General features: G+C 35.3%; 2 protein-coding genes across 2 annotated transcripts; one reads left to right on the plus strand and one right to left on the minus strand.

Moving 5' to 3' along the window:
- Nucleotides 1-3,237: 3,237 nt before the first annotated feature.
- LOC104109792 (alanine--glyoxylate aminotransferase 2 homolog 1, mitochondrial) lies at nt 3,238-9,037 on the plus strand. The gene is made up of 9 exons (XM_009619154.4): nt 3,238-3,562; nt 5,407-5,637; nt 6,729-6,899; nt 7,054-7,197; nt 7,308-7,487; nt 7,830-8,055; nt 8,286-8,399; nt 8,492-8,578; nt 8,757-9,037. Exons 1-9 carry the CDS (start codon nt 3,350-3,352, stop codon nt 8,798-8,800), a joined length of 1,410 nt encoding a protein of 469 aa, XP_009617449.1. The 5' UTR covers nt 3,238-3,349; the 3' UTR covers nt 8,801-9,037.
- Nucleotides 9,038-10,078: 1,041 nt separating this feature from the next.
- On the minus strand, nt 10,079-16,385 carry LOC104109791 (TGACG-sequence-specific DNA-binding protein TGA-1A-like). The gene is made up of 9 exons (XM_009619153.4): nt 16,070-16,385; nt 15,195-15,393; nt 15,044-15,118; nt 14,556-14,615; nt 14,349-14,426; nt 14,157-14,220; nt 12,566-12,837; nt 11,201-11,428; nt 10,079-10,843 (listed from the first exon to the last, which is right to left on the minus strand). Exons 2-9 carry the CDS (start codon nt 15,381-15,383, stop codon nt 10,691-10,693), a joined length of 1,119 nt encoding a protein of 372 aa, XP_009617448.1. The 5' UTR covers nt 15,384-15,393; nt 16,070-16,385; the 3' UTR covers nt 10,079-10,690.
- Between the last annotated feature and the right edge of the window lie 9,408 nt (nt 16,386-25,793).

The raw sequence follows: 25,793 nt of genomic DNA on the forward strand, positions 1-25,793 counted from the left end.
TGCTACGCTTATGCACATTTTTGTGCAGATCCAGGTACTTCTGATCGATTTGATTTTGAGACTTATGCCTGGGCAGCCGGAGACTTCAAGGTATACCTACTTGACGTTCGCAGGCCTTGAAGTCACCTTCTGTTGTCTTTTATTTCCACGTTTTCTTATTATTTTGTAACAGTGATGTACTTAGTATTCCTAATTACTCTTAGAGAAGCTTATGACTCGTACTACCGGTTTTGCGATTGTATGATCGATGTTGCTCAGCTATGCTTTATCAGTTATTATTTAATATATTGTGGTTAAATAGTTAAATTTCAGTAATAATCAGCATATGTTAGGCTTACTTAGTCTTAAAGATTATGTGCCATCACGACATCCTAAGGTGGAAAATTGGGGTCGTGACAACTTATCTCATCTTATCCTCCATGGGGACCATGCCCACCTTTTTCTGAATATCCTCATTCCTTATCTTATCCAACATAGTGTGCCCGCAAATCCATCTCAATATCTTCATTTCAGCTATGTTCATCTTCTGGATATGAAAGTTCTTAACTGGCGAGCACTCTGTCCCATACAATATAGTCGGTCTCACTACCACTTTGTAGAACTAACTTTTAAGTTTTGGTGGTACATTCTTGTCGCATAGGACGCCAGATACTAACCTTCATTGCAACCGCCCTGCCCCTATATGGTGTGTGACATCCTCGTCAATTTCTTCGTTCTCTTAGATAACTGACTCAAGATACTTGAAACTTCCTTTCTTAGAGATGACTTGGGAGCCAAGCCTCACGTCCATCTCCGATCCCCTCGTCTTGCCGTTGAACTTGCACTCTAAGTATTTTGTTTAAGTCATGCTCAACTTGAAACCTTTAGACTCTAAGGCCTGTCTCCAAACCTCCAACTTATCGTTGACACCGCCTCACGTCTCATCAATCAGTACTATATCATCAGCGGATAACATACATTTGGACAAGAAGTCAAAAATGACTATTCAAAAAGCCATAGATAATACGAATATCCATATTATCCGTCAGTTAACCTATTTTTTATTCGTACGGGTCGAATATTTTATTTATTTTTGCCTAACCGATTTTTGACCACCGCTCATATTCAATTTGACCCGCCCGTTTTCAGTCCCTAGTGGTGATAATTAACCTTTTTATTTTACTGAGCAATTAATCTGAAAATGAATCAACATCCATAAGTCCATATAATATGGTAAGGGTGTCAATGGTTCGGTTCGGCCGGTTACTTTATAAAATTTATACCATATCAATTTTTTGGTTATTGAATAATGTATAACCAAAATTAGACTTTTCGAAACACCGTCCCAACTATGTCGGTTTCTCTTCGGTATCGGTACAGTTCGATTAATTTTCGGTATTTTTTTAAATATCATGTAAAAGTCACTAGTAGAAGTAGAATGGAATAACATATATACTTTTATAGGACTTCTTAAAACTGTCTAGATATTTTTACTGTTTAAAGGATGATGAATTATGAAAACATGAAAGATGGTTAGAGTATATATCCATCAACTATTCTACAGCAGCATAAAAGAAACTAAGCAAAGACAAAAAAAAAATATAAATCACACGAGCAAAAATATATTAACCAAGTTAGGACTCAAGAATAAAATCTATAGAAGATTAGATATTCAAAAAGATAAATCTGAATCATACAGAAGGAAACATATTCAATACATTATAGTTTGCTACTCATAATCGCTAGAATACTTTGTGTCTTGCTAGTGAATATGCTGGAAATAATTTAGTGTCAGTAGGAGTAGCATAATAGGTGTGAGAATTGTGATTTTGAGTTTAGTTACTTGTTGACTTGTAACCGCTTTCATAATTCTAAGGCCAAAGGAAAAATTTAATCTATTATTATTTTTAAACTTAAAATATAATATATTTTCCACATATAAATTTATTTGATACGGTTTAGTATTTTTTTGGTTTATTTTTATAAAATAAAAAATATATCCTAATTATCGATAAAGTTATATATTTACATAAAAATCTACGATTTTATTAAAAGAAACCTAAAAATTGATTCGATACAGTACGGTATTGTTCGAATTTTTAAATATTCATCGACATCCCTATTACGCGGTACATCAAATCGTGACCCCATATAGATTATCATAAACACGTACGCGGAATCTACTTGACAAGGACCCTCAATTAAAATAAATGAACGTCATATTTATACCATAAAAATAAATACGTAATCATCAAGCTAATTTCTAATTTTCTCTCAGCAACATTCACCTAAAGCGCCCATACAATAGTACTCACATCACATGGAAAACCTACATGATTGATTAATTTAATAGTAATGTTTTTTTGTATATTATTGAACGAAGTTCCAACAAACTAAAAATTTAATGTTTAATCACTTCCTTTTGTATTGGTATAATTAAAAAAATTTCAAGTTTGCAGCATAACATTTTATAAATTCATAGCAGTAATTCTTATCACGAAATGAAAATTGAAAAACAGATTTAATTTACCTTAATTAGTTTGTGATCATTGCTCCTCTTAAACTTAATTTAACTAAGCTTGTAGTAATAAGTATTTTTAAGTATCTGGAAATTCCATAAACAACTTTATTCTGATTTTTCCAAACACAGATTGTTTAAATTTGTTCTTAACATTATTTCAAAAGCCAAAAAATGGTCATAATAATTCGAAATTCAATTCTTTAAAAACTAAATAATGTACAAACACTCATCCAAAAAAAAAATATTAATTGATTTCTTCCCATTTATCTAAACTTTGAGGAACAAAATTACCTAATACTCCTTCCGTTTCAATTTAGATGAGGTAGTTTGACTCGGCACAGAATTTAATGAAAAAAATAAGACTTTTGAAACTTATGATCTTAAAAGTTTAAGGGGTAAAAGTTTTATAGGACCATGACATTTGTGTGGTTAAAGGCTTCTTATTAAGGATAAAACAGGTAAAATAAAGAGTTTAAAGTTAAATTATTTTTAATTATAAAAATATGACATTCTTTTTGGAACGTAATAATAAGAAAAATATGTCATCTAAATTGAAGTGGCGAGACTAATTGAGATCCACTACCTTACAAATAAAACAAAAATGGAAACCAAACAATTTTCTAATCCATTTGTTTTAATAAAAAAACTAAGGGAATCTTTTTGGGGTCCGCTGAGTTGAACCTCAGATAATCTTTAATACTACAATTCCTTCACCTACTACTACAATCCAACATTTTTCCATGTCAGCACTAATCGATACATGTGTCTGTCCCTATATATAGTACTATATCTTTGTGTGTGTTTTAGCTAGGAATACTATTTTTACTGTTATATTGTGATCGGTCAAGAATGGCGTTACAGAGGAAATTACTAAAAGGGTGTGCTGGAATTGCCAAATATAGGTGGTTGAGGTACTTTTCCGGTCAAGCAGTGGTGGCGCCGCCCGAACTGCCGCCGTTTGACTACCAGCCAAAGCCGTATAAAGGGCCTTTGGCTGATGAGGTTTTGGAGAAAAGAAAGAAGTTTTTGGGTCCTTCCCTCTTCTACTACTACCAAAAACCTGTAAATTTCTCTTCTTTTTTCAACTAGTTACACATTAGTTTTATATTTTCTTGGTTTTGAGATAATTAGCGGATTTTTAAAGCATATGAATTTACAAATTGGATTGTATGATTTGCTTTAGGAAAAAGAAGAAAAAAAAGAAAGAAAAAAGAGGAAGAGGGATTGTGTTTCTCTGTGCTTAAGTTTGATGATCAAGATTTGATTTTGAATATTCTGGAATGTTTATTTGCTCGAGTGTTATGCACCATTTTGACACTCCCTTCGTTTCAATTTATGAGAAACCATTTGATTGGGTGCGGAGTTTAAGAAAAAAGATAAGATTTTAGAACTTATGCGGTAAAATGAGTCACATATATTTTGTACGGCTATAAATCATTGCATAAAGGTAAATTATTTCCAAATAAGGTAAATCGTCATTCTTTTTGGCACGGACTAAAAAGAAAATAGGTTCACATAAATTAAAACAGAGGGAGTATTTACTATTGAGTGGGTCAATGACTGATTCTTCAGTGACTGAGTAATATAAGATTCATTTTCCAATTTGAAGTGTATGTGAGGATTCATATAACCGACTTCAACTTGTTTGGGACTGAAGCGTAGTTGTTCTTGTGTCTTGTCTAATCAAGCACAAATGATAATTTTTTTCTTTCCTTTGCATTTGGACTACTTGATTCAGTTACTACATTGGAAAGTAACCGGCAGCATCATATTTTATGAGGAGCCGGTTTGGTAGATATGAATAATGTTGTCTCTAGTCTTGAATTGTATCCATAACTTTTTGTTGATCTGATTTGGTCAAATGTGGCACACTTAAAAACTGACTGAAAATGTTATATTGGAGAAGTCTGCATTTACAAATGTGTGTTTATAGCTTCTACTTAGGATCTATTGTGCTATTCATCTCGTTTGGTAGGGTGCATAAGATAAAATAATGCATGCATTAACTTTGTGTATTAATAATACCTTGTTTGATACACTTTTTGAACCTATGCATTAGTTATGCAAGCATTAGTTATACACCCTATTTGGTATTATCTTATGCATAACTAATGCATAGAAAATCATGGTATTAGGAATGAAATGGGTTTTAATGCATGCATTAGCTTAGTTAAAGACAAAATTGTCCTTCACAATTTATGCTTGATTAAAATATGCTATTATATTAATGCAAGTTTAAAATAATCCAAATAGTGAGAAATAAAATTATATCCCTAATAAATAAATAAATACTTAGCATATTTCCTTTTTTATAAATAAATATTTAGTTCTATACTACAATATAAGTAGACAAATCAAATAATTTTTTTAAAACTTTTTCATATAAAAACATTTCCCAACATATGTTTCTTTTAAAAGATAGAGCGATGGATTGGTTTTGAGGGCATTTTTGTAAAAATATAATTTTTTTAGAAATTGTGCAATACTTTAATACATCAAACAACATAACTAATGCAAGCATAACTAATACCAGCATTATTAATACGCCCTATTTAGCATTATCTTATGCACCCTACCAAACGACCCTTGAATGTCATTATATTGTCTGCTAGAGCACTTCAATGGGGCCTTTGATTGCTAACTTCTCGAGTGGAGTCTTGTTCCATAACTTTGATATTCCATTGTTAGGCAGATTTTGATTTATTTAAGGTTTCTTCTGAATTTATAAGAATTGAGAGATCTTTTCCTGTTTTTATATTGTGTTTCCTACTCGTATTGAATGGCTAACCAAAATAACAAAAAGGAAAACAGGTAAAAAGTAAATGCCCATGTTGGTATGAGAGCTCTATAATTGCTTTCCTTAAAGCTGTGCCTCTTTCTAATAACTCTTTTACTTCTTCAAACAGCTAAATATTGTTGAGGGGAAGATGCAATATTTGTATGATGAGAATGGAAGACGTTATCTTGATGCTTTTGCTGGAATAGTTACTGTCTCATGTGGTCATTGTCATCCTGTGGTGTTGGATGCCATCACGGAGCAAAGCAAGCTTCTCCAACATGCTACAACCATATATTTACATCATGCGATCGGTGATTTTGCGGAGGCATTGGCATCTAAGATGCCAGGAAACCTAAAGGTTAAAATAATACTACTACCCTAATGGTCTATTTGGTGTGCATTTTCTTCAACTCTATTATATGCATAAATAGTATAGACTGAGTTTCTCTACTTCGAAGTTCCATTTTGGGCTCTGATAGTCTATTTATGGAAGGTACCCCTGATATGATTCCTTTTCCCATTTTTTCATTCAATCATGACAGAAAGGTTTGATATTTGTACCCTTCCAATAGTGTAGGTTAGCATGACATGTTTTTCTTTTATCTTAAATTGGCCTTTGTTGATATCCCTCCCTTCATCTAACTTTCTTTTTGGCGCGTTCCTTTTATCATTCAGAATGGAATCTTTAAATAACTTCTATATGATATCCAATTCAAACTTTTTTACCATGATTTCTGATCCTTGTCAAACTTTGCCTTGAAAGTTTGGACTTCGGGAGTATGTGATATAAGATTCTAGAATCTTGTGATTTGTTCACCATTTGAAACCACTAATTCTTTTTCTGTTGTAGCTTATGCAATTTTATTAAGGTTTTAGGGTCGTGGAGAAGTTTTAGTCAGATTGTAATAACTTCCTCTATAGTAATGGGTACAGCGATTTCTATCACGCATTCATGAGATTAAAGACAGAGGTTGGAGTATGGACTAAATTGTTTACCTAAAATACCTTTGTTGTCAAATTATTTTCACTTCTTGTCTTCTGTAAAGAACATAGACATGCAATATCTATATTGGCATGTAATTCTTGTTTATTGTTATGAACTAAGCCAAAAATGTTAGTACAAGATAAACACAAATTTAATCCAGAAAAGGAAAGAGAGGTAAGTTCAAAGCACCCCGTATCCATTGAGTTGTTAGATTTTAATCCCTCCATTTTGAGTTTGGGTAATTCGAGGCAGTGAAGACCAATAGTCTGATGTGACCTGAAGCCCCTTAAACAATCCAAATGCTGCAGTATAAGAGGAATACCTTATCATGTAAACCAGAGTATGCCTATAAATTTGGATTGGTTTGTGTCTGCGAGGTTTATCTTCTGAAACATGAGCTCAATCTGTATCGTATAAGAACTTTCTAATATTTGTCAGTCTGACTTGCTTGTTTTGAACTGCAGGTAGTATATTTCGTAAATTCAGGGACAGAAGCAAACGAATTAGCGATGCTGATGGCACGACTGTACAGTGGTAACCTAAATATGATTGCCTTGAGGAATGCATATCATGGCGGAAGCGCTAACACAATTGGGCTAACTGCTCTTAACACATGGAAGTACCCTATTCCACAGGTATACCCATGCGCCAAAGCATGAAGAATTAGAAGTGTATCTTCCTTTGTTTATTTTATTAGTTGATCCAGTGAACACTTCGATGAAAGATGTTCATGCCATCTGAAATTTGACAATCCCCATGCGTTTCTTTAATTTCTTTGATGATTTACAGGGTGAAATCCATCACGTTCTGAATCCTAACCCATATCGTGGAGTATTCGGATCTGATGCTAAACGATATGCTGAAGATGTACAGGATCACATTGATCATGGTACTTCAGGAAAGGTTGCTGGTTTTATTGCTGAGACAATTCAGGTTTGGATTTGTTAATTCTCCCTTCAATGTGGAAAAATGCTGCTTCGAGACAGAGACCAGAAGGATGAACATTTCAAGTGTGATAAAATTCTATTTTTTTTTTGCTTTAGGGGGTTGGAGGAGCAGTTGAACTAGCCCCTGGATACTTGAAGTTGGTTTATGACATTGTTCGCAAAGCAGGAGGTGTTTGTATTGCTGATGAAGTTCAAACTGGCTTTGGTCGCACAGGAAGCGACTTCTGGGGTTTTCAGACACAGGGTGTGATTCCTGATATAGTTACAATGGCAAAGGTATTGTAATTATTTCTTTTCATCTTTTTGCTCAGCCATGTTCCTGTTATGGGAGACTTGCTCCATAGACCCTGCCGCCTCCTAAGACTTTCATCCCCAATATTCTCTCTGGGCAAGGCGCTAAGGTGTGCTTATATCTTATTTTAAGACGAGGTCACCATGCCGCTTGCTTTAGTCGCTAGTCGGATGCAAGTTGAGATGAACAGACTGGACTGAACCTCCCTATGTGAAGAGCTTTTGGTCTCCACAAGAGTGCACCATATTTATTGGTTACATATCATGTCTTTTGCTGTTATTCATCTTGTGGAATGGCCTGTTATTCCTGAGTTTATGATTTTTCAGGGTATTGGAAATGGTTTGCCACTTGGAGCTGTTGTCACAACGCCAGAAATTGCAAGTGTTATGGCTCAAAAGATACAATTTAATACATATGGGGGGAACCCTGTTTGCTCTGCTGGTGGACATGCAGTACTCAGAGTTATTGATAAGGAACAACGCCAAAAGCATTGTGCTGATGTTGGCTCACACTTAATTGGGCGGCTGAGGGATCTACAGAAAATACACGGCAGTAAGTTGCTTACTTTATCAAAGCTCAGACATGTATTAGCCAAAATGGATTGCTTTTCATCCCGGTCAATTTTTTTCAGTTTATATAGCACCAAATGTCGATATCCTGGCATCAAAGAGTTGATCATTTTTCTGTTTCTGAGTCTTCTGCTTTAATGATCCTTTAATTTTCCTCCTAGTGACTTGCATCTTCTGGTTAATATTATCACTAACATACCTTGTTACTGCCAGTAATTGGAGATGTGAGAGGCAGGGGTTTAATGGTTGGTATCGAACTCGTAACTGACAGAAAAGAGAAGACACCCGCCAAGGCAGAAACTGGAGTTCTCTTTGAGAAGCTTAGAGGTTTGTATAATCTGCCGATGAATTAAAGAGAATTGAGAAGTAATTGAAAACCGTTGCATATATACTAACGATGCACTTGCGCCTGGATGTAGAACTTGGTGTTCTTGTGGGGAAAGGTGGTTTAAATGGAAATGTTTTCAGAATAAAACCTCCCATGTGTTTCAACAAAGATGATGCAGGTAACCTCTTTACCTACTGGTTTAATCTGGCCCTTTTATTTTGTACTGTTCCATCTTATATGATCAGTATCTTTGAAAATCACATCTGTTAACATTATCAAAAATTTGCAAATATTTTCATTTGCAAGATATTTAACATCTCTGGTTTTTGAGCAATTAAACTTGTTTTTTTGTGCAGACTTCCTAGTTGATGCATTGGACTATTCAATTTCAAAGTTGTGAAAATCTCTCAAGAGTAGCCAGATTGTTGTGAATTGCTCAGTTGATTCTCCTTAAACCAAAGGACAGCTTATTTTCCAATTCCAGTTCAATTAGTTGAAATAATTTCTGAATCAGTTTCAATGGTTAAATATACACGTGAAAAATATGAAATTATCTTTCTACTTTTGAACGAAAAGTAGATATCCTTGAATGTTTTATACTTGGTTAGTATTATCATTACAGAACTGATTCCTTTTATCCATGTATCTCCAAATACATTTTTTCAGTTAAATTTTTTTTTATTCGTTTGCAGAAATTGCATTCCTATAATTATTAAGCAAAAAAGCAGTTATTTTTAAAATTATTATTATTAGCAAATCTGGTATACTATAAAGAGAATTGAACTTGGGAATTTGACCATAATAAACTCAGATATTTACGCCGTTATACATTACTTCTAAGATATTGATCGTTTTGAACCAAATCATAGGTGCTAAATTGCAAAATCTTCAGTATTTTGATATCGTTTAAATTTAAAATCTTAAGTTCGAGTCCCTCCAATGTGGGATCAAAATTCCATTCTCTAGATGATAAAGAAAGTGCCAAACTGTAAAAAGGGTTTATTTAATTTGCGGAATTCATACTTAACATTTAAGTTAGATAGGATGTACCTCGACAACCTTAATACACAAAGGTGTATGGATGAAATAATCGGAATGATAACTGATTATTGTAACAAAAAGTAAAGAAAGTCGGGGACCATCAATTATATTCAAACTAGTAACAAGCCAAGTATTACGACTATAAAGGGAGAAGCGAAGTTGAGCTTGATGCACGTTGCACTGACGGGAGCAAAAAAATAATGAAGTCCCGCGGAGCTGATGACCGCGGGTGGAGAATTACTCGATAAATAGAAGACCATGCTACCGTTTTGGGCCAACAAGGTCAAAATCTTCGTCAACGCAAGAAAAGGACACGACAATCAGTCCGAATCCAAGCAACAAGAGAATTCTAAATTCGAGATGTTAGAAGGTACAACATCAATGGGTGCAGGAGCTGCTACAATTGCTTCGGCGGGAGCTGCTATCGGTATTGGAAACGTTCAGCAATAAGCACTTAAATAATACAATTCAAATGTACCATCTTTCTCATTTCGAGGAAAAGAAAACAACAGAGAGATCCGAATCGGACCTAAATGGGAATGACATGAAAAGTCTTTTCCAAAACCTAGCATTAAGGGCGTTACAACATTTACGAGAGGAATAGAGAAAAATTCGTGATTGTTGTTGCATCGGAATATACAGTGAACTACATTATGGAATATGCCATAGCTGAACTTGGTATTTATATTTGTCCAAGTAACCAACAATCTTTTTGGATGAAAATCTGTAGAAGTAAACATATATATGCCCAAATTTTCCTCAACACAATTCATTAAGTAACAACATAATATTGCTCATGTCATCATTGCTTATTTTTCTTTTATAGCAGTTGTTCATCTGCAAAGCTTTCAAAAATTGCTTGCCACATCACACACTCCCATAATAGATACTACAGAGAGGTACCATAACAGCAACTTGGAGTAAGTTCCATCCCCAGACCTGGCAAGCGAGCCTCGGAAAACAACTCAAGACCATATTGATTTACAATCATCAAAACCAATGTGAAAAGAAAAAAGAAAAAAAAGAGAAATGCAAATTTCAAAGTTCCAATTACAGCATACCGGAACTTATATACAGATTTCAATCAGGGGCGAAGCAGTGTCCAAACGGGCGCAAGCTGATATTATGTTGCATATCCAAATTCATAGTTTTACCTGTATAAGCAAAGTGCAGATTTTAGCTTGCACAGCTTTCATTGGCAAAGTTGAATTATGCGCTGAGTGGCATATAATGGTTTTTTCTTGCTTCTTTATGCTGGTTCAGAAGTACGACTGGTCCAAAGTGAGCTTAGAGCACGAAGACGTTTAAAGTATTCTCCCAAGGCAAGGAGGCCCTGAGCTGATTGTTGCGGGGTCAGGATGCAGGACATCTGTAGAAGGGTTTCTTGGCGAAGATGATCTGCCTGTAGAATGAGACAAGTATGATCATGAGCGAAACGCATGCCAAATAGTTGAACTTGCACTCATACACTTCTAAGGTTCACACATTAATGGTTAACCTAACTAATTTTCGCCTTCTACCTAGCCAAAAGCATAAAAACCTCAACTTCTAATTTCTTAAACTAAAAACATCATTCCAAGGTTACGTGGATTTTGCACAAATCAACCTATCTAATCATTTCTTTGCTCTACAACTTGCATCATTCGATCATACTGTGGATCCGTACTTACATGGGGTGTTCCCCGGGTAATTACAAAAATCATTCTGTAAGTTTAGAGTTCTAATTAAAAAGGAAGCGAACCATAAACTGACATATTACCTGATTTACAAATCTAACTAGAGCTTCCAAATTCTCAATGGTAGCAGCCATCTTTGGAAGGATAATACCGTCACCTAGTGTACCAGCTGCAACAGCCTCAGCAAGAATCTGGTGGAGTTTTACCATTCCTTGGGACAATGCGTCTTCTGCCTGTTGACACGATTGCATGAGGTTGCAAACATCCCGGAGTTGTTGTTCTGTCAATGGCTCCACATTTGGTGTGAGAACCTATAGGTACCATAGGGTCATGTATAAGCACTTTTTTCACAAAAGACATCAGAATTAAACACCATCAATCATATATTGACCTCAAAAAGAATAGCCAAAGGAAAAACAGAAATATTGACATCTGCTGTTGGATTTACTTCAATTCTCAAAGGCATTAGACATTGACCAGGTATTGAACATCAATGAGATAGTGGTTCATGCCAAGTCCTCTAAAATGACCAAATCCTTTTGATATTATGCAAGAAATTCTGAGACTTCCACGTCTACACCCTCCCAGAACGACTTTCACTTTTAGGGTTAAATCTTATTTATGGAGTTGTCAGATAGAGTAGATAAGAGGGAGGTTTTGCGGTAGAGGTTGGAGCACCAAGGCCTAAAAATAATTTATTTTTAGAAGTTGCTTCTTTCTTGGTGGGCAGCGGGGGATGCCATACCAACAGCAGAGTATCTGAGAAAGAAAATGATAATATTTGGGAGTTTGTGCTGCATCTATAAGGAATCTGAAGAAAATACTAATCATATCTTGTTGAATGCAGGTAGGTTTCATGACTGTGGAGTGTGGAATATTGTATTCTCATTGTTCAACAGATCGTGGGTGTTACCAAGGATTGTGGAGGATGCAATCACGAACTGGAAATCGGCTGTCAAAAGAGGACAGCACAGGAGACATCACAATTATGCCTCTTTTGGTGGCCATGGAATTAAAGAAACAGAAGATTGTTTCAAAAAAATAATATTTTGTTATTTGTCCTGTATTTTACGTGAAAGGAGAAAATACAGTGTTGTATATGGCAAACTTGATAGATGCTTGTAGATTCAGGTTGAGTCACATAAACATAGACATTCTTCTAAGACGCTCTTCTGTTTATTGATGAAAGTTTTGATTTATCAAAAATTAAAAATAAAAAGGGAGCTAATTTAGCAAGGAATCCTTGAGCAAGCATGACAATAGGAAAAAATGTAGGAGTAGGTCAGCATAGACGGACAAATTTTTAAACGAATTATAAGGTGAAATTGGAAAATTTGTGGCCATGTTTGACCCCAGATTAACTTGCATGTGGAATGCTGAATCATCAACAAATGGATTTTTCAAGGAACAGGAGGTGCAATGGCAAGTTATACTAGATCAATCATCACCTTTAAAAGCTCAGAGGGGCGAAATCCCGCAATCCATAAGAAGAATCGCTCAGCTGATGTCTTCCACGTGCCAGTCATAAGGAAGAGAACATCGGCATGTGCGGCCGCAGCTTTCATGCGAAATAGATCAAAATAGTGGTTCAAGCAACCCTCGACAAGAAGCTGCAATTCAATTTCACCAACTTGAGAATTCAAAGCACTCCTTAATTCATCTGTTTGTCGATCTTGCTCTTCCACCCAATGGCCATACTCCATTTCAAAAGCAACAATTCCTGCGGACTCGACAAGTTAGGAAAAAGTTCAAATTACAATATTAATAAAGAGAAAGAAGAAAAGAAAGTGAAATAAGTTGACAACTTGAATGGTTGCACTGAATGTTTCCACAACAGGAAATCCCAGATAAATACCAAAGACTTTATATTTATCAACAGGAAGTGTACTTTAAAAAAGCTGTAATTCCAAGGGGTGAAGCAAATAATTTCTTAATTCGTTGAATGTATATTTTGGGAAAGAAAACTCCTTAATATGATAGTTTCCATAGTTCAGAAGTCACATTTACAGATCCAATAGAATAATCCTTTCCATTAGTTTTATCCAGTTAATGGCATCTTAAATAGCCATCTAATACATTACCTTCGTGCGAGTAATTGATAAATTGTGATCAAACTAGTTAGAAGAGAGAGCTTAGCAGCAAATAGTGACCAAAGCTTATTTCAAATTGTATTCAACAATAACAAAATAGATGGTTCGGACATGTTAAGAGGAGAGACGCAGATGCACCAGTGAGGAGGTGTGAGAGGTTGGCCCTAGAGAGCCTAAGGAGAGGTAGAGGTAGGCCGAAAAAGTATTGGGGAGAGGTGATTAGGCAAGATATGACGTTGCTCCAGCTCACAGAGGACATGACCAGGGATCAGAAGGTGTGGAGGTTGAGAATAAAGGTAAAGGGTTAGAATAGGTCGCCTAGCGTTGTCCTTGTCAGTAACAGTAGCTTTAGTACATGAGTTAGCGTTAGTTATGTATTTTCGTATTTCTTGATTTATGTGATTACTTGTCGTTGCTTTCGTTTTGGCCTTCTAATTACAATACTTGGTTTTAGTTTTGTATCTTTGTATTTTTTTTCTTCGGTTTTAGAATTGGTGTGATTGTTGCTGCCTTTCCTTTTATCTTTCCTAAGCCGAGCGTCTTTCGGAAACAGCCTCTCTGCCTTTCTGAAGGTAGGGGTAAGGTCTGCGTACATACTACCCTCCCCAAACCCCACTGTGGGATTACACTGGGTTTGTTGTTGTGGTAATAACAACAAAATAGAGCTCTCATCTACAATTCTTGCTGAACAGAACTTTGCAAAATCAAATCAACATGTCCATTTACAAAATTTAGGAAATCAAAATCAATAAATCCACTTCAAACATATCAATCTACTTACTATAATTGACACTCAGATACACTGAGCAATGATTCCAGACGAACTCTACTATATCATTCCAAAGCACAATTTTTGTCATTCATATACTCAGGCATACCGCACATGCAAATAGTTCTGCGCATGAACTTCTTTAAGCAATCAACAACAAGACAGCATCAATCTACACACCTGAATTTGCAGTTCCGGTGTAACCTATCTGACTTTCATCTAAACCGACACCTGCATACTGACCCTGTCACAAAAAATGTTTGCTAATTTGTTATATTTCTCTCATCCTAGGAAGTAAAAAAAAAATGCTTTTGATATCAATCAACTGAAGAGATTCAACATCTCATATGTCGATGCAAATTTTCTCTTTACCTGTTGTCTAGTACGTTCTAGTTCTTGTTCCAACTGAAGCAGCTTCAGTTTACTATTTTCCAACTGCTGAACATAGGCCTGAGTAACGACATGTGAATTTAGGAATATTTATGTCTCAAACAGAAATAAGTTTTTGACTTCTTTAAAAAGACATAAAAAAGTGGATGAGAAATTCTGGGTAAGGAATTAGAGAAATTCAAGCGATACCTTCTTCCGTAAACGACTTTTACGAGCAGCTTCACGGTTTTGTGCGAGGCGTCTAAGCACCTGTATATGAAGCTAGGGTATTAAGCAGTTGATATACCAATAGTCAATTACAAAGCAGCAAATATAGGCTCTTAAAATAGCCAAATATCTCCAAGCTCAGAGCTAAAAATCATATGTGACAAGACAAAGACCCCTCAAATACATGAATGCGCCGCTATCAGGAATCCAAAGATTCACAGCGCTGACAAAGTTTTACTATCTATATGTGATGGCCTTAGTTCCATTTTCACTAAAAAGGAACTAAGATATTAAAGATATGAATCAATCAAACTTTACAACTCACGACACGAATGCTTGGTTTAATACATGACAGTGACCAACCATCGACGCCACCATTTAAATCAGTACTTCATGCATAATGTAATAACAAATACCTACTGAGAAATAGGTAAGAAGAAAAGCAGACAAAATATGGAAATATCTCTAACCTTATCAATAGGTTTACGTGCTTCTGGTTCATATCTGTTAGACGTTCCAACTGTTCCATGTGAAAGTTCCTCTGTCTAGACATATTAATTATGTAATTAGCATAAATATGTGAAAAGTAAAAGTCTAAAGGAAAAAGAAAAAGATTTGCACCTCATTGTGTGGTCTTTTCTCCATAATAGGCATCTCGTTCTCTAGACAATTCTCAACTTCTAGAATCAAGGTTGCCGACGTATCTGGGAAACTGCTATTTTTGAAATCTCCCCACATGCCAATTTGATGGATTGGATCACATATACCCATCCTTTTAGAGGCAACGAATTGAGTATATGTTGAATTCATTATCTTTGGACTGTTTTTAGTAAGAAACAAGTCAGCTACTAATTGTCAAGAATTTAGACAAGCGCCACATGTTAATTTTTAAGTCATTACCATCCAAGAAAGGAGTGGAAAGTAAGAAAGAGAATCGAGTTCAATAAAACAAGACTGATCAACGTTAGATTCGTGTTTTGAAGTCATCAAAAAGCAAAACCAGCAGCTAAAGCCAATTAAAAAGAGTTGATCTTTCTCTGACTTCAAACTCAGCAGACCAAAGAATAGGATCAAATTCACAGAAACAATCAAAGGCAATTTAAAGCACCTAAATTCTCAAATTTCTTCTCAAAATATCTTGTACTTAGCATACAACTTAAGTCAAATCACCAGATATACATAAAGGCAAGAAAACTGTTTGATTCAAGCCCTATAGAGAAAAGGATGAAAGGTCAAACAAACCAACTTATTCAAAAACTTTAAGCTGCTTCATTTCTCAAACTTTTAATCAATCAGAAAATAAATGAAAAGAATAAACTATTGACTTTTCTGGCAATAAAGACTCAATCTTGAGCGAAAGTAGTTAAAGAGGACAGCCAACCAAATCAGGCTAAAACTTCAAGCAACAAATCAAATTAACTTTCCAACCCAATTTAATGCAATACATGCTTAAAACAAACCAAACAAAACAGTAGAAGAGAGAAAGGTAAACAAACCTTTTGTTTCCCGCTTTAATTCCTCAATCTTACAAACATCAAAAACTCTAAATCCTAATTCCTAATTCCTAATTCCTTCTAAACATCCATAGCTTTCTAAAAAAGAATGAATAGAATCTTCAAGTCTTATCAAAATTCCAATAACATAAAATCAATAAAGCAATACCCAACTCACTATAGTTCTCCAATTATGTGTACATAACATCAACTACAAAAGATCACACACACACTCGTATATATATGAATATATGAGGTGGTATATACAGAGAAATTTTGTACATGGGTATGTTTAAAAAGGGGGCAAGGGGAAGGGGCTAATGGGTATCTAATAGATACAGATATTATTATTATATTTTAAATATTGTAATGTTATTGTTTGTTGCTATCATGTGCTACAGTTGAAACAAGATTAGAATCTTGAGAATTAGAACTTGTCATATTTCCACTATTTAAATAATTCTGTTTTTAAAAGGGGTGTTCCTAACACCATTGGTGTCCCTAATAAAACTTATAAAATTAAAATCCTGATTGTGCATTGGGGTTTGAATGTGCTTAGATCCGTTTGGCCAAAAAAAAAAAGTTTTCGTTTTATTTTTTCGAGATCGGTGTTTGGCTATAAAAATTTTAAATTTCACTTGAAATTGAATTTCGAATTTTTTTAAAATTTAAAAATTATTTTTAAAATTTCACTTCAAAGCATTTACAAAAATTCAAAAATAGCTCCAAATTGTATGCATGTCCAAACATAATTCTAATTTTCAAATATCATTTTCAATTTTAAAAAATAATTCACTTTTTCCAAATTTTCATAGCTTTTATGTCCAAACACCCATCTACTACGTGGGCGTTTGGACATAAGAATTGTAAAATTTCAAAATAGGTGGAAAAAAAATTTCAAGTGAAAATGGTATTTGAAATTTAGAGTTGTGTTTGGACATGAATATAATTTTGGGTTATTTTTGAAGTTTTGTGAATGATTTGAGTAGAAATTTTGAAAAATAGTTTTTTTGAGTTTTTTAAATTTTTAAAATTTTTTAAAATACATCTTTAAGTGAAAATTAAAAATTTTATGAGCAAACGCTGATTTCAAAAAAACGTAAAAAAAAAAAAAAAAATTGTTATGTCCAAACGGGCTCTACATATGTCACTCTCACTCAACTTTGCACATCATGTGTTGAGTTTACAATTTTGCATGGGAACATACGTTGCAAATGTGGCCATTAATGGCTGCACGCGCTATAGGCGGTAAGATTTAGGAGTTTAGCACTTTTAATAATTTGTTACATAAAAATAAAATTGTTACATTAGCTGGCATGGTGTTGACATAAGGCAAAAACAATGTTATAATGTTGTCATATTGCGTAATTAAGAAAATGAGGGTTTACTTAATACTACTAGTATGAATTGATAATAATTGGATTCTAGTATATTCACGATAATGATTTTCTTGTTTTTATGTTAATGAAACTTTGGCCTACAAGTTAACAAGTCAGATTCAAAACCTATTCCTTCATCCACATAGTACTCTTCTCATTCAACTGCTATCTTTCTTCTTTCTTTTTTTTTTTGAAAATCAAACTAGGATTTATAGGATTAAATATATTTATTATTTAATTAGCTAATAAAGCTAAATTATAAAATTGATAAATACATTAGTGCATGTGTTTTTTTTTCGATTTATGTTCTCTCTATTATTATTTTTGCAAGTGTTGGCATTCTTCCTATCAATATGCCATAAGTGTAAAGTGATGGTACTAATTTCCGCTGATGCATAATGTAAATGTTATAAAGATTCTTTTTTTATTTTTCATGAATTTAGATGACACTATCACTTATTGATGGTACTATTTGGTTTTCTTTGTCAAGCAAATGCATATTTAATAAATAAATTAATATTTAATTTTACATGAAACTTTAGATGTTTTGACTCGTCTACATTTTTCTCAAAGCAATAATTATGTTTTAAGTAATAAATTTTATGATGATTATGGATTAAGATAATTTTCAATTTTTAAATGAGAAATTGATGAAGTTAAGTTAATTGCATTAGGATGAATTTGTCACTCAAATATTACATTTTGGTATTTAAAACTTATACTATTCCTATATGTTACACACAGAATTAATTCCGTAATTATAAAGGGTCATGAATATTCTCGGAGGTTTTTATTTTAATTTATAAGGACGAAAGTATAATTACCCTCAAACTCAAGTAACCATTTGGGTTAGTGTTTTTTTTGTTTCCTGGATTTGAGTTAGTAATTGAATTAAAGTTTTTGCAACAAATAACTTGCGCGTGGGGTTCACGAGCTTCGTAAGAGCGTAACAATTATAGTTACTTTGAAATGGTTGTTGTCACTTCGCGGGAAGTGAAGTGACGGAAGCAAAACTGTAGTTGGGAGGTGTGTCGTTACGCTTCCAATGACTTTCTTTAATTAAAAAATTTTGGGGCATATAATTTAACAACAAGTTTAAAGGAAAAAAAAAGAATAAAACCCGAATGGAGTACTTACTTCAATAATTGAATAAGAAATTAAAGATCTCACGTCTTTGACGGGAAGAAAGTGCTTGGAACTTTGCAGAAGAAAAACTTGTTTATATTTAAACTTATACTAATAAACAAGTAACTTAAAAAATTATTTACAGATTTTATTCTAGTTACAAGGAATATAAGCAGAAATAGGAATGTTCATGGTTCGGTTTGGGTCGTTTTTCCCTAAAAAGAAACCAAACCAAGTAAGTCGGTTTTTCAAATATTGGAACCAAACCAAACCAATTAAGTCGGTTTTTTATCGATTCAGTTTTTGTCAGTTTTTCGGTTTTTTCGGTTATTTATCTGGTTTTTTCTTAAATATGAGACACACTACCAAACGCATATTCCGGCGATCACATTTTCAACGTAACACTATCAAATAAATTGCTCTTTGAGAAATCTATCATTTACCAAGATATATTGATGATAATTGAATCAAATAGTGATGAATAATTTAAGTACTCAATTAAAAATCAATTATTTTTAACATGAAATAAATTCTTGTACTTACCAAAAGAAAACTACCAATCAAACTAGAATATAAAGGCAAAGAATTAGATTAATATAATAGTAAAGAACTAGACTAAAAATACAAATGACTAATATGTACCATAAAATTTTAGAAACTTTATATAAAAATATACTTTATATAGGTGTAGTAATAAATTTAAATAGCTACTTTTATAGTCAGTTTGATTCGGTTATTTTTTTGATTAAAACCAAAACCAAACCAAATTTGATCGTTTTTTAAAATTCAAAATCAAAACCAAACCAAACCTAAAAGTATCGATTTTTTTTATCGGTTTAGTTCGATTTTCGGTTTGGTTCGATTTTTCGGTTTTTATGAACATCCCTAAGCAGAAACAATGGTCCCCAACGACACATGTTATTGGTTAAGTCATCGCGGCTAAAGAATTGTGGTGACTGCCTTGAATTATAATTTTCAACCAACAAGGCTATTATTATGCATATTTGAAAGGCACGGGCGGAGGTAGGCTATCGGCTACGGATTCGTCTGAACTCAATATCTTTGATTCAAATTATATATTTGTCTTATAAAATTCATTGAATATGTACTAATTAATAATTTAGAACTCAATAATTTAAAATGATTAAACTTTAACTCATAACCTTCAAAGCACTCCGTCTATGTTGAAGGGAGGTTAACAAATGTGTAAACTTTTCGGCTAATGCAGATTGCAAACATCACAAAGATTTTATAATTTGAAAAGTTGCGCTCAAAGACAATTTTTTTTTCTCCTAGCCTATCCAATCCACGTAGCTTACGAAAGATTTGAAGTAGTTTATTGTCTTTTCCGATGTACCAAAAAATTAAGCACGAATAATACTCCAACAAAGATTAAAACCTAGATTTCTCCTTTGATAGAAGCTTAGGGTCTACCAAATTGTCAATTCCCACAGAATACACACAATAAGAGATAAGCAAATGACACAGTAGAGTTTTACGTAAAAAATTCTTAATTTACGGGATTAAATATCACGACCTACACTCGTAGATTTCAACTTCACTAACCGCAACTTTTAGATTACAACTTATTGTAACTTAGAAATTAAACTCTTAATCCCTCGCTCACTTGTAATAACTCTATTATAAGCCTATTTGTAATAACTCTATTACAAAGTTCACAACTCGACTAACTCTTACCAAGACACAAACACAAGGTTTATGTTTTTACAATTGGTTTCCTACACAATTCTTCTAGATAAGCTAAGTAGGAATTACAAGTAAATTACTCTAACAAAGGTGCAACACAACTAGGGACATATAATAACACAATGCTGGAAATTGGTCATTCGTTATATTGTTCTTTGTTTTTGAAGCCTGGAAATCACTTGCAAGATGGCAACACACTTGAGAGAAGACTTGATTAATTCTGGAATGTACAAGTGTGTATTTTTCTCATTGCTTCATGTTAATAATATCCAAGTGATGTCACTTGGATGATGCAAGCAATATCCGGTACAAGGCATGTCCTAGAAAGTGGTTGTTGCATTGTTCACACTGTTGCGTGTGTGCAGAGGAACAGTTGCAGTGACTTTATAACTGTGAGCAGTTGACTGGTACAGTCAGCACTGTCGTCTTTTTTACTCTGATTGTTGGAACTTGTGGCCGACTTGAGACTTGTTGATCTTGAGCACTTTAAGGATGTGTAACAGGTTCCCCGTCTGGTTCTTATCATTAAGTTTGTTAGATCATCAAAACATAACTGGACACATAACCTATCAATTTTCCCATTTTTTATGATGACAAACTTGTAATTGAAGTTCCCCCTAAGAACCAAAGTTCTAAGTTCCATACAATATTTCCCCTGAACGTGTTCCCCCTCAATCAATCTTCCCCCTTTTGGCATCATAAAAAGTGTAGTCACAAATAATAAGCAAAAAAAAGTCTAGCATGGTTAACTCATGCCACATGTGTGCACACAAACAAGGCTAAGAACATAGCATAAAAGTAAAACATGTATAGTAAAAGGACGAGAAACTCATTAATTGTAAAATAAAAAGGGAGCAAAATCAGCAGTACCATTTGTTATACAACTATTAACAAAAAAAACAGCTTAAAAAGTACCTTCTACCAAAAAAAAACAACAAACAAAAAGGACCAAGATATAGGACAGACTACTTTGAACGGGATACTGGAAAGGGAAACTGTTTTAAGGAGCACTAGAAGGGGGAGGCAGGGATGACGAGGCAAGAGTTCGGAGGAGAATTGTCTCGACCCCAATTTTCCTCCGTAGGATGCTGTGATGACACACAATCTCTAAGACTAAGTAAGCCTAACAATTTGCGGAATAACTGAATATAAAACTGAACTCAAATCTCAACACATGAAATATAAATAGAAACTGTGATTCAAATAATTATAACTCCCAAAACCCGGTAGAAATAAACCACAAACTTCTAAGAGTAAATACTAAGTGTCTCTATACATCAAAGCCTAAAGAGAATAAGGAAAAACAACATAATAAGGATAGAGTGGGACTCCGAGGTCTGCGGACGCTGGCAGATATACCTTGAAGTCTCCACGTATGGTCCAGCTCATTGGTATCTGGTCTGATATGAAGAACCTGGATCTGTACAAAAAGATGTACAGAAGTGTAGTATGAGTATACCACAACGGTACCTAGTAAGCGCCAAGCCTAACCTTGGTAGAGTAGTGACGAGTTCAGGTCACGACCTTACTAGAATAAAAGGAAATGAGGTAGAAAATATAATAATACAATGAAATGCTTGAGAAATGAACAATGAGAAATTACAGAAAGGTAATAGCACAACAAATAGTGGTAAACAATAGAGGCGCTCTTGAGGTACCGCCTCGTAGTCCCAAACGTAAATACACAACATGGGGATCTCCCGAAGTACCGCCTCGTAGTTCCAAACGTAAATACACAATAGGGAAATCTCCCGAAGTACCGCCTCGTAGTACCAAAAGTAAATACATGACAGGAGGAACTCCCGAGGTACCGCCTCGTAGTCCCAAAAATAAGTACACAACTCATAACCTATGGAACAACGAATTTACAGCAAGAGATCATACAATTAAGGACTGAATACAAGATCACATAAGCAAGTAATTCGACTAAGCATGTTGCACAGATTTCAAGTAAAAGTTAAGACACGTAGACATGCGATACTTGGCCAAACATGACAGCTACACATGCTAAGGCAACTCAGCTAAGGAATTTAAAAAAGACTACTCAACAAGAACCAGAATTTCCGCATTTAGCCCATGTACGCACTCGTCACCTCGCGTACACGACACTCACATATCACAAATTGTTACAACAGTACCTAATCCTAAGGGGATCCGCCCCTCCCCCACAAGGTTAGACAAGTCACTTACCTCAAATCTCGCTCAATCAGTCGATCAGAATGTATTTCCCTCGACTTTCTGACTCCGATCGGCTCGAATCTAGAAAAAAATAATTACATACTATAAAATATAACTACAATAAACTAATTTAAATAATAAAACTACGACTTCAGCAAAGAACTGAAAATTTGGACCAAAAAGTCGACCCAGCCTCACGTCTCGGATCGGGTAAAATTCACAAAATACGAACACCCATTTGACCACAAGTCCAACCATACTAATTTTACCAAGATCTGATATCAACTCGACCTTCAAATCCTCAAATCTTATTTTCAAAAACATGCAACCTTGTCGAAATACTCAATGATAATTCAATATTATTGACTAGAAACGATCACAAGTGACTTACCTCGAGTTTTCCCGTGAATTCTCGCCCAAAAATCGCCTCAACCCATGTTTGAAAGGTCCAAAAATGACAAAATGTCGGACCCCTTCTATTTTTTAGCATGACCAGCGTTTCCGCTTCTGCTGAGTACTTAACCGCATATGCGGTCTCGTAGATGTGAAGTCCTCCCCGCTTCTGTGGCATCTTTCGCTTCTACGGACAAGAGGTCTGCTTCTGTGGAACCAGGTGCCTCCATCTTCACTCCGCATCTGCGGTGCCTGGCTCGCACCTGTGGGCTCGCAGATGCGGAAAGATTCACTCACCTGCGATGCATCCCCAGACCAAGCCCCAAATCCGCTTCTGCGTCTTGCCAGCCGCACCTGCGAGAATAGTTCCGCATGTGAGATTGCACCAGAAGGTAGAAAGTCCAGTTTTGTTCTAAGTCCGATTTCGATCTGTTAACCATCTGAAACTCACCCCGAGGCCTCCAGGACCCCAACAAAATACACCAACAAGTCCTAAAGCATCATACTAACTTAGTCAACCCTATAAATCACACCAAACAACGCTAAAAATATGAATTGTGCATCGATTCAAGTCTAATGAACTTTAAAACTTCAAACTTCTACATTTGATGCCGAAACCTATCAAATCAAGTCTGATTGACCTCAAATTTTGCACACAAGTCATAATTGACATTAAGGACCTACTCCAACTTCTGGAATCAGAAACCGACCCCGATATCAAAAAATACACTCCCGGACAATCTTCTAGAAAATCATCCAATTTTCCAACTTTCACCAATTGATGCTAAAATGACCTACGGACTTCCAATTCAACATCTGAACACGCTCCTAAGACCAAAATCACCATACGGGGCTATTGGAACTACCAAAACTCCATTCTAAGGTCGTCTTTACACAGTTCAAACTACTATCAAATTTCTAGAACTTAAACTCCCAATTTAGGGACTATATGTCCCTTTTCACCCCGAAACTAAAAATAAATCCTCCCGGCAAGTCACGTAACCAAAAAATAAAATAGAGGGAGCAATAAATAGGGGTTTCGGGGCTAATACTCTCAAAATGATCGACTGGGTCGTTACAAGAATATCTATTCTGGAATTTATAGACACTTTCTTGTTGAGCAGTCGCTCATTTAGGTCCTTGATCTGTTTCCTGATATCTGCATTTTTATTGGACAAACGAGCAACATCTGTGCCTTGTGCACTGTTGGAACCAATGCCTCTTGAACCTGACTAAGCTGCCCTTCAAGAATGATATTTCGTGCCTTTAGCCTCCTTATCTCCTCAGTTGCAGCATTCTGAGCATCAATCAAATGCGAGATAGTGGAATTGTTGCCAACCCCTCCTTTCTTACCAATACACTCACACTCATCTAAGATGGTTTTGGAGAAGGTTTGCTTGCGAGTTCCCACTGTTGCTTTTCCCAACGGGACTTTGAAGAAGTTAAATACCTTGGTGAGTAAGAACCCGTAAGGTAACCCATTATTACCATCCTTAAAATCTGCCACTTTCTTCACGTGCTCTATCATGAGTCCAAGCAGATTGATAGTGGTGTAGGCATCCAATGCTTCCATGAGGAACAGATCTGCTCTAGACTTAATGGAACATCGTTCTGCACGTGAAAGCAAGACCTTGTTTGCCATCTCAAAAAGTAATTGATACACTAGAAGGAGGGCCTTCGTGTACACCCGTTCCCTTTGATGCACAACATCATCCTTCAGAATGGTACTTCTGAAATTGGGAGAACAAGTCCCTTCAATTGATGAAATCCCTTCAGTAGGCACCCCTAGAATGTTCCTCAATACAACCTCATCTATCACAAATTCTACTCCATTCACCTTCAAGTAGATATTATCATCTTCCACTGTGAACATATCGGCATAGAAGCTCTGCACTTCTTCCTCATACACCTTTCGGCTCTCATTAGTGAACAAGTGTGTCCACTTTTGAAACTCACATATATCAACCAGTTGACGCATCCTTGTCATGTCCAGAATGTCAAGGGAAAATGTTCTGCCCCACAGAACCCTCTGTTTTCTCAGGTTTGTTCTGCTTTCATCCTTGGCCACACTTACTGTGGCCTTCTTGGAAGAACCAGGTTCCTCGTTGTCACCACCCTTCCTTTTCACAAAATTTCTCATATTTTTCTCTTTCTTTTCAGACTTCTTAGACACCTTCTCACTAGACTTGTCTACCTCAATATTCTCAACTTCCACAGCTTTCACAGATGGCTCTCTCCTAGGTTTTGGAACCACTGGTTTCTTAGAGGACTTACGAATTAAGGAAGCAGGTTACTCATTCAACTTTTCATCGTTAACATCAACAACAAGTGCTAGAGGCACTTCTTCCTCATTCACCAGCTTTTCCCCTTTCACCAACCTCCTATTTTTCTTCTCTTCTTTGTTTTTCTTCAAAACAGTTTCAAGAGCCTCATTCTTTTGCAACCTAGTAGTGGGTCTTTTTAGAGTAAGTGCATTCGGAACTTCTTTTCCACTTCTAGCAGCAATGAAGCTTGCTACATGCATATCATCATAGTCTTTCTCACTATTTTCCCTTCAAATAGAGATCTCATCTCAGGAATGACAAAGTTTAACATCTCAGCATCGAAGTGAGTAAAGTGAAAAGGATCAGTACTGACTTGGGGATCTTTTGTAGAGCAGGGAGTTTCATCCCAAGTAGGAACAGAGGGCTCCTATTGGGTGGAGGGAATAAGTCCCTCATTTGTTTCCCCGGTGGTACTATCAGGTGCTAGATTTTCAGGAGGCACCAGTTCCCTACCCTATTCCTGATGACCTCTACATTCCCCCTGAGACCCAACAGTCTCATTAACATCCTCACAACCACCAACCAAAACTCCCTCAGCAGTGATTAACAATATATTCTCAATGGTTTCTTGTTAATTTACCCCCAAAGTAGATTCAAACGACACAAGAGGAATATTACCTT

This window comes from Nicotiana tomentosiformis, chromosome 5 (genome assembly GCF_000390325.3).
Source record: "Nicotiana tomentosiformis chromosome 5, ASM39032v3, whole genome shotgun sequence".
NCBI classification, from domain to species: domain Eukaryota; kingdom Viridiplantae; phylum Streptophyta; class Magnoliopsida; order Solanales; family Solanaceae; genus Nicotiana; species Nicotiana tomentosiformis.

Excerpts from the sequence above, each read along its gene's own strand:
- LOC104109792 (XM_009619154.4), top strand. The coding sequence starts at position 3,350 with ATGGCGTTACAGAGGAAATTACTAAAAGGGTGTGCTGGAATTGCCAAA. Across the intron at positions 3,563-5,406 it reads TCTACTACTACCAAAAACCT|CTAAATATTGTTGAGGGGAA; the intron begins GTAAATTTCTCT and ends TTCTTCAAACAG. Across the intron at positions 8,579-8,756 it reads TTTCAACAAAGATGATGCAG|ACTTCCTAGTTGATGCATTG; the intron begins GTAACCTCTTTA and ends TTTTTTGTGCAG.
- LOC104109791 (XM_009619153.4), bottom strand. The coding sequence starts at position 15,383 with ATGAATTCAACATATACTCAATTCGTTGCCTCTAAAAGGATGGGTATA. Across the intron at positions 14,221-14,348 it reads TAGAACGTACTAGACAACAG|GGTCAGTATGCAGGTGTCGG; the intron begins GTAAAGAGAAAA and ends TTTTTGTGACAG. Across the intron at positions 11,429-12,565 it reads GCCCCTCTGAGCTTTTAAAG|GTTCTCACACCAAATGTGGA; the intron begins GTGATGATTGAT and ends TGGTACCTATAG.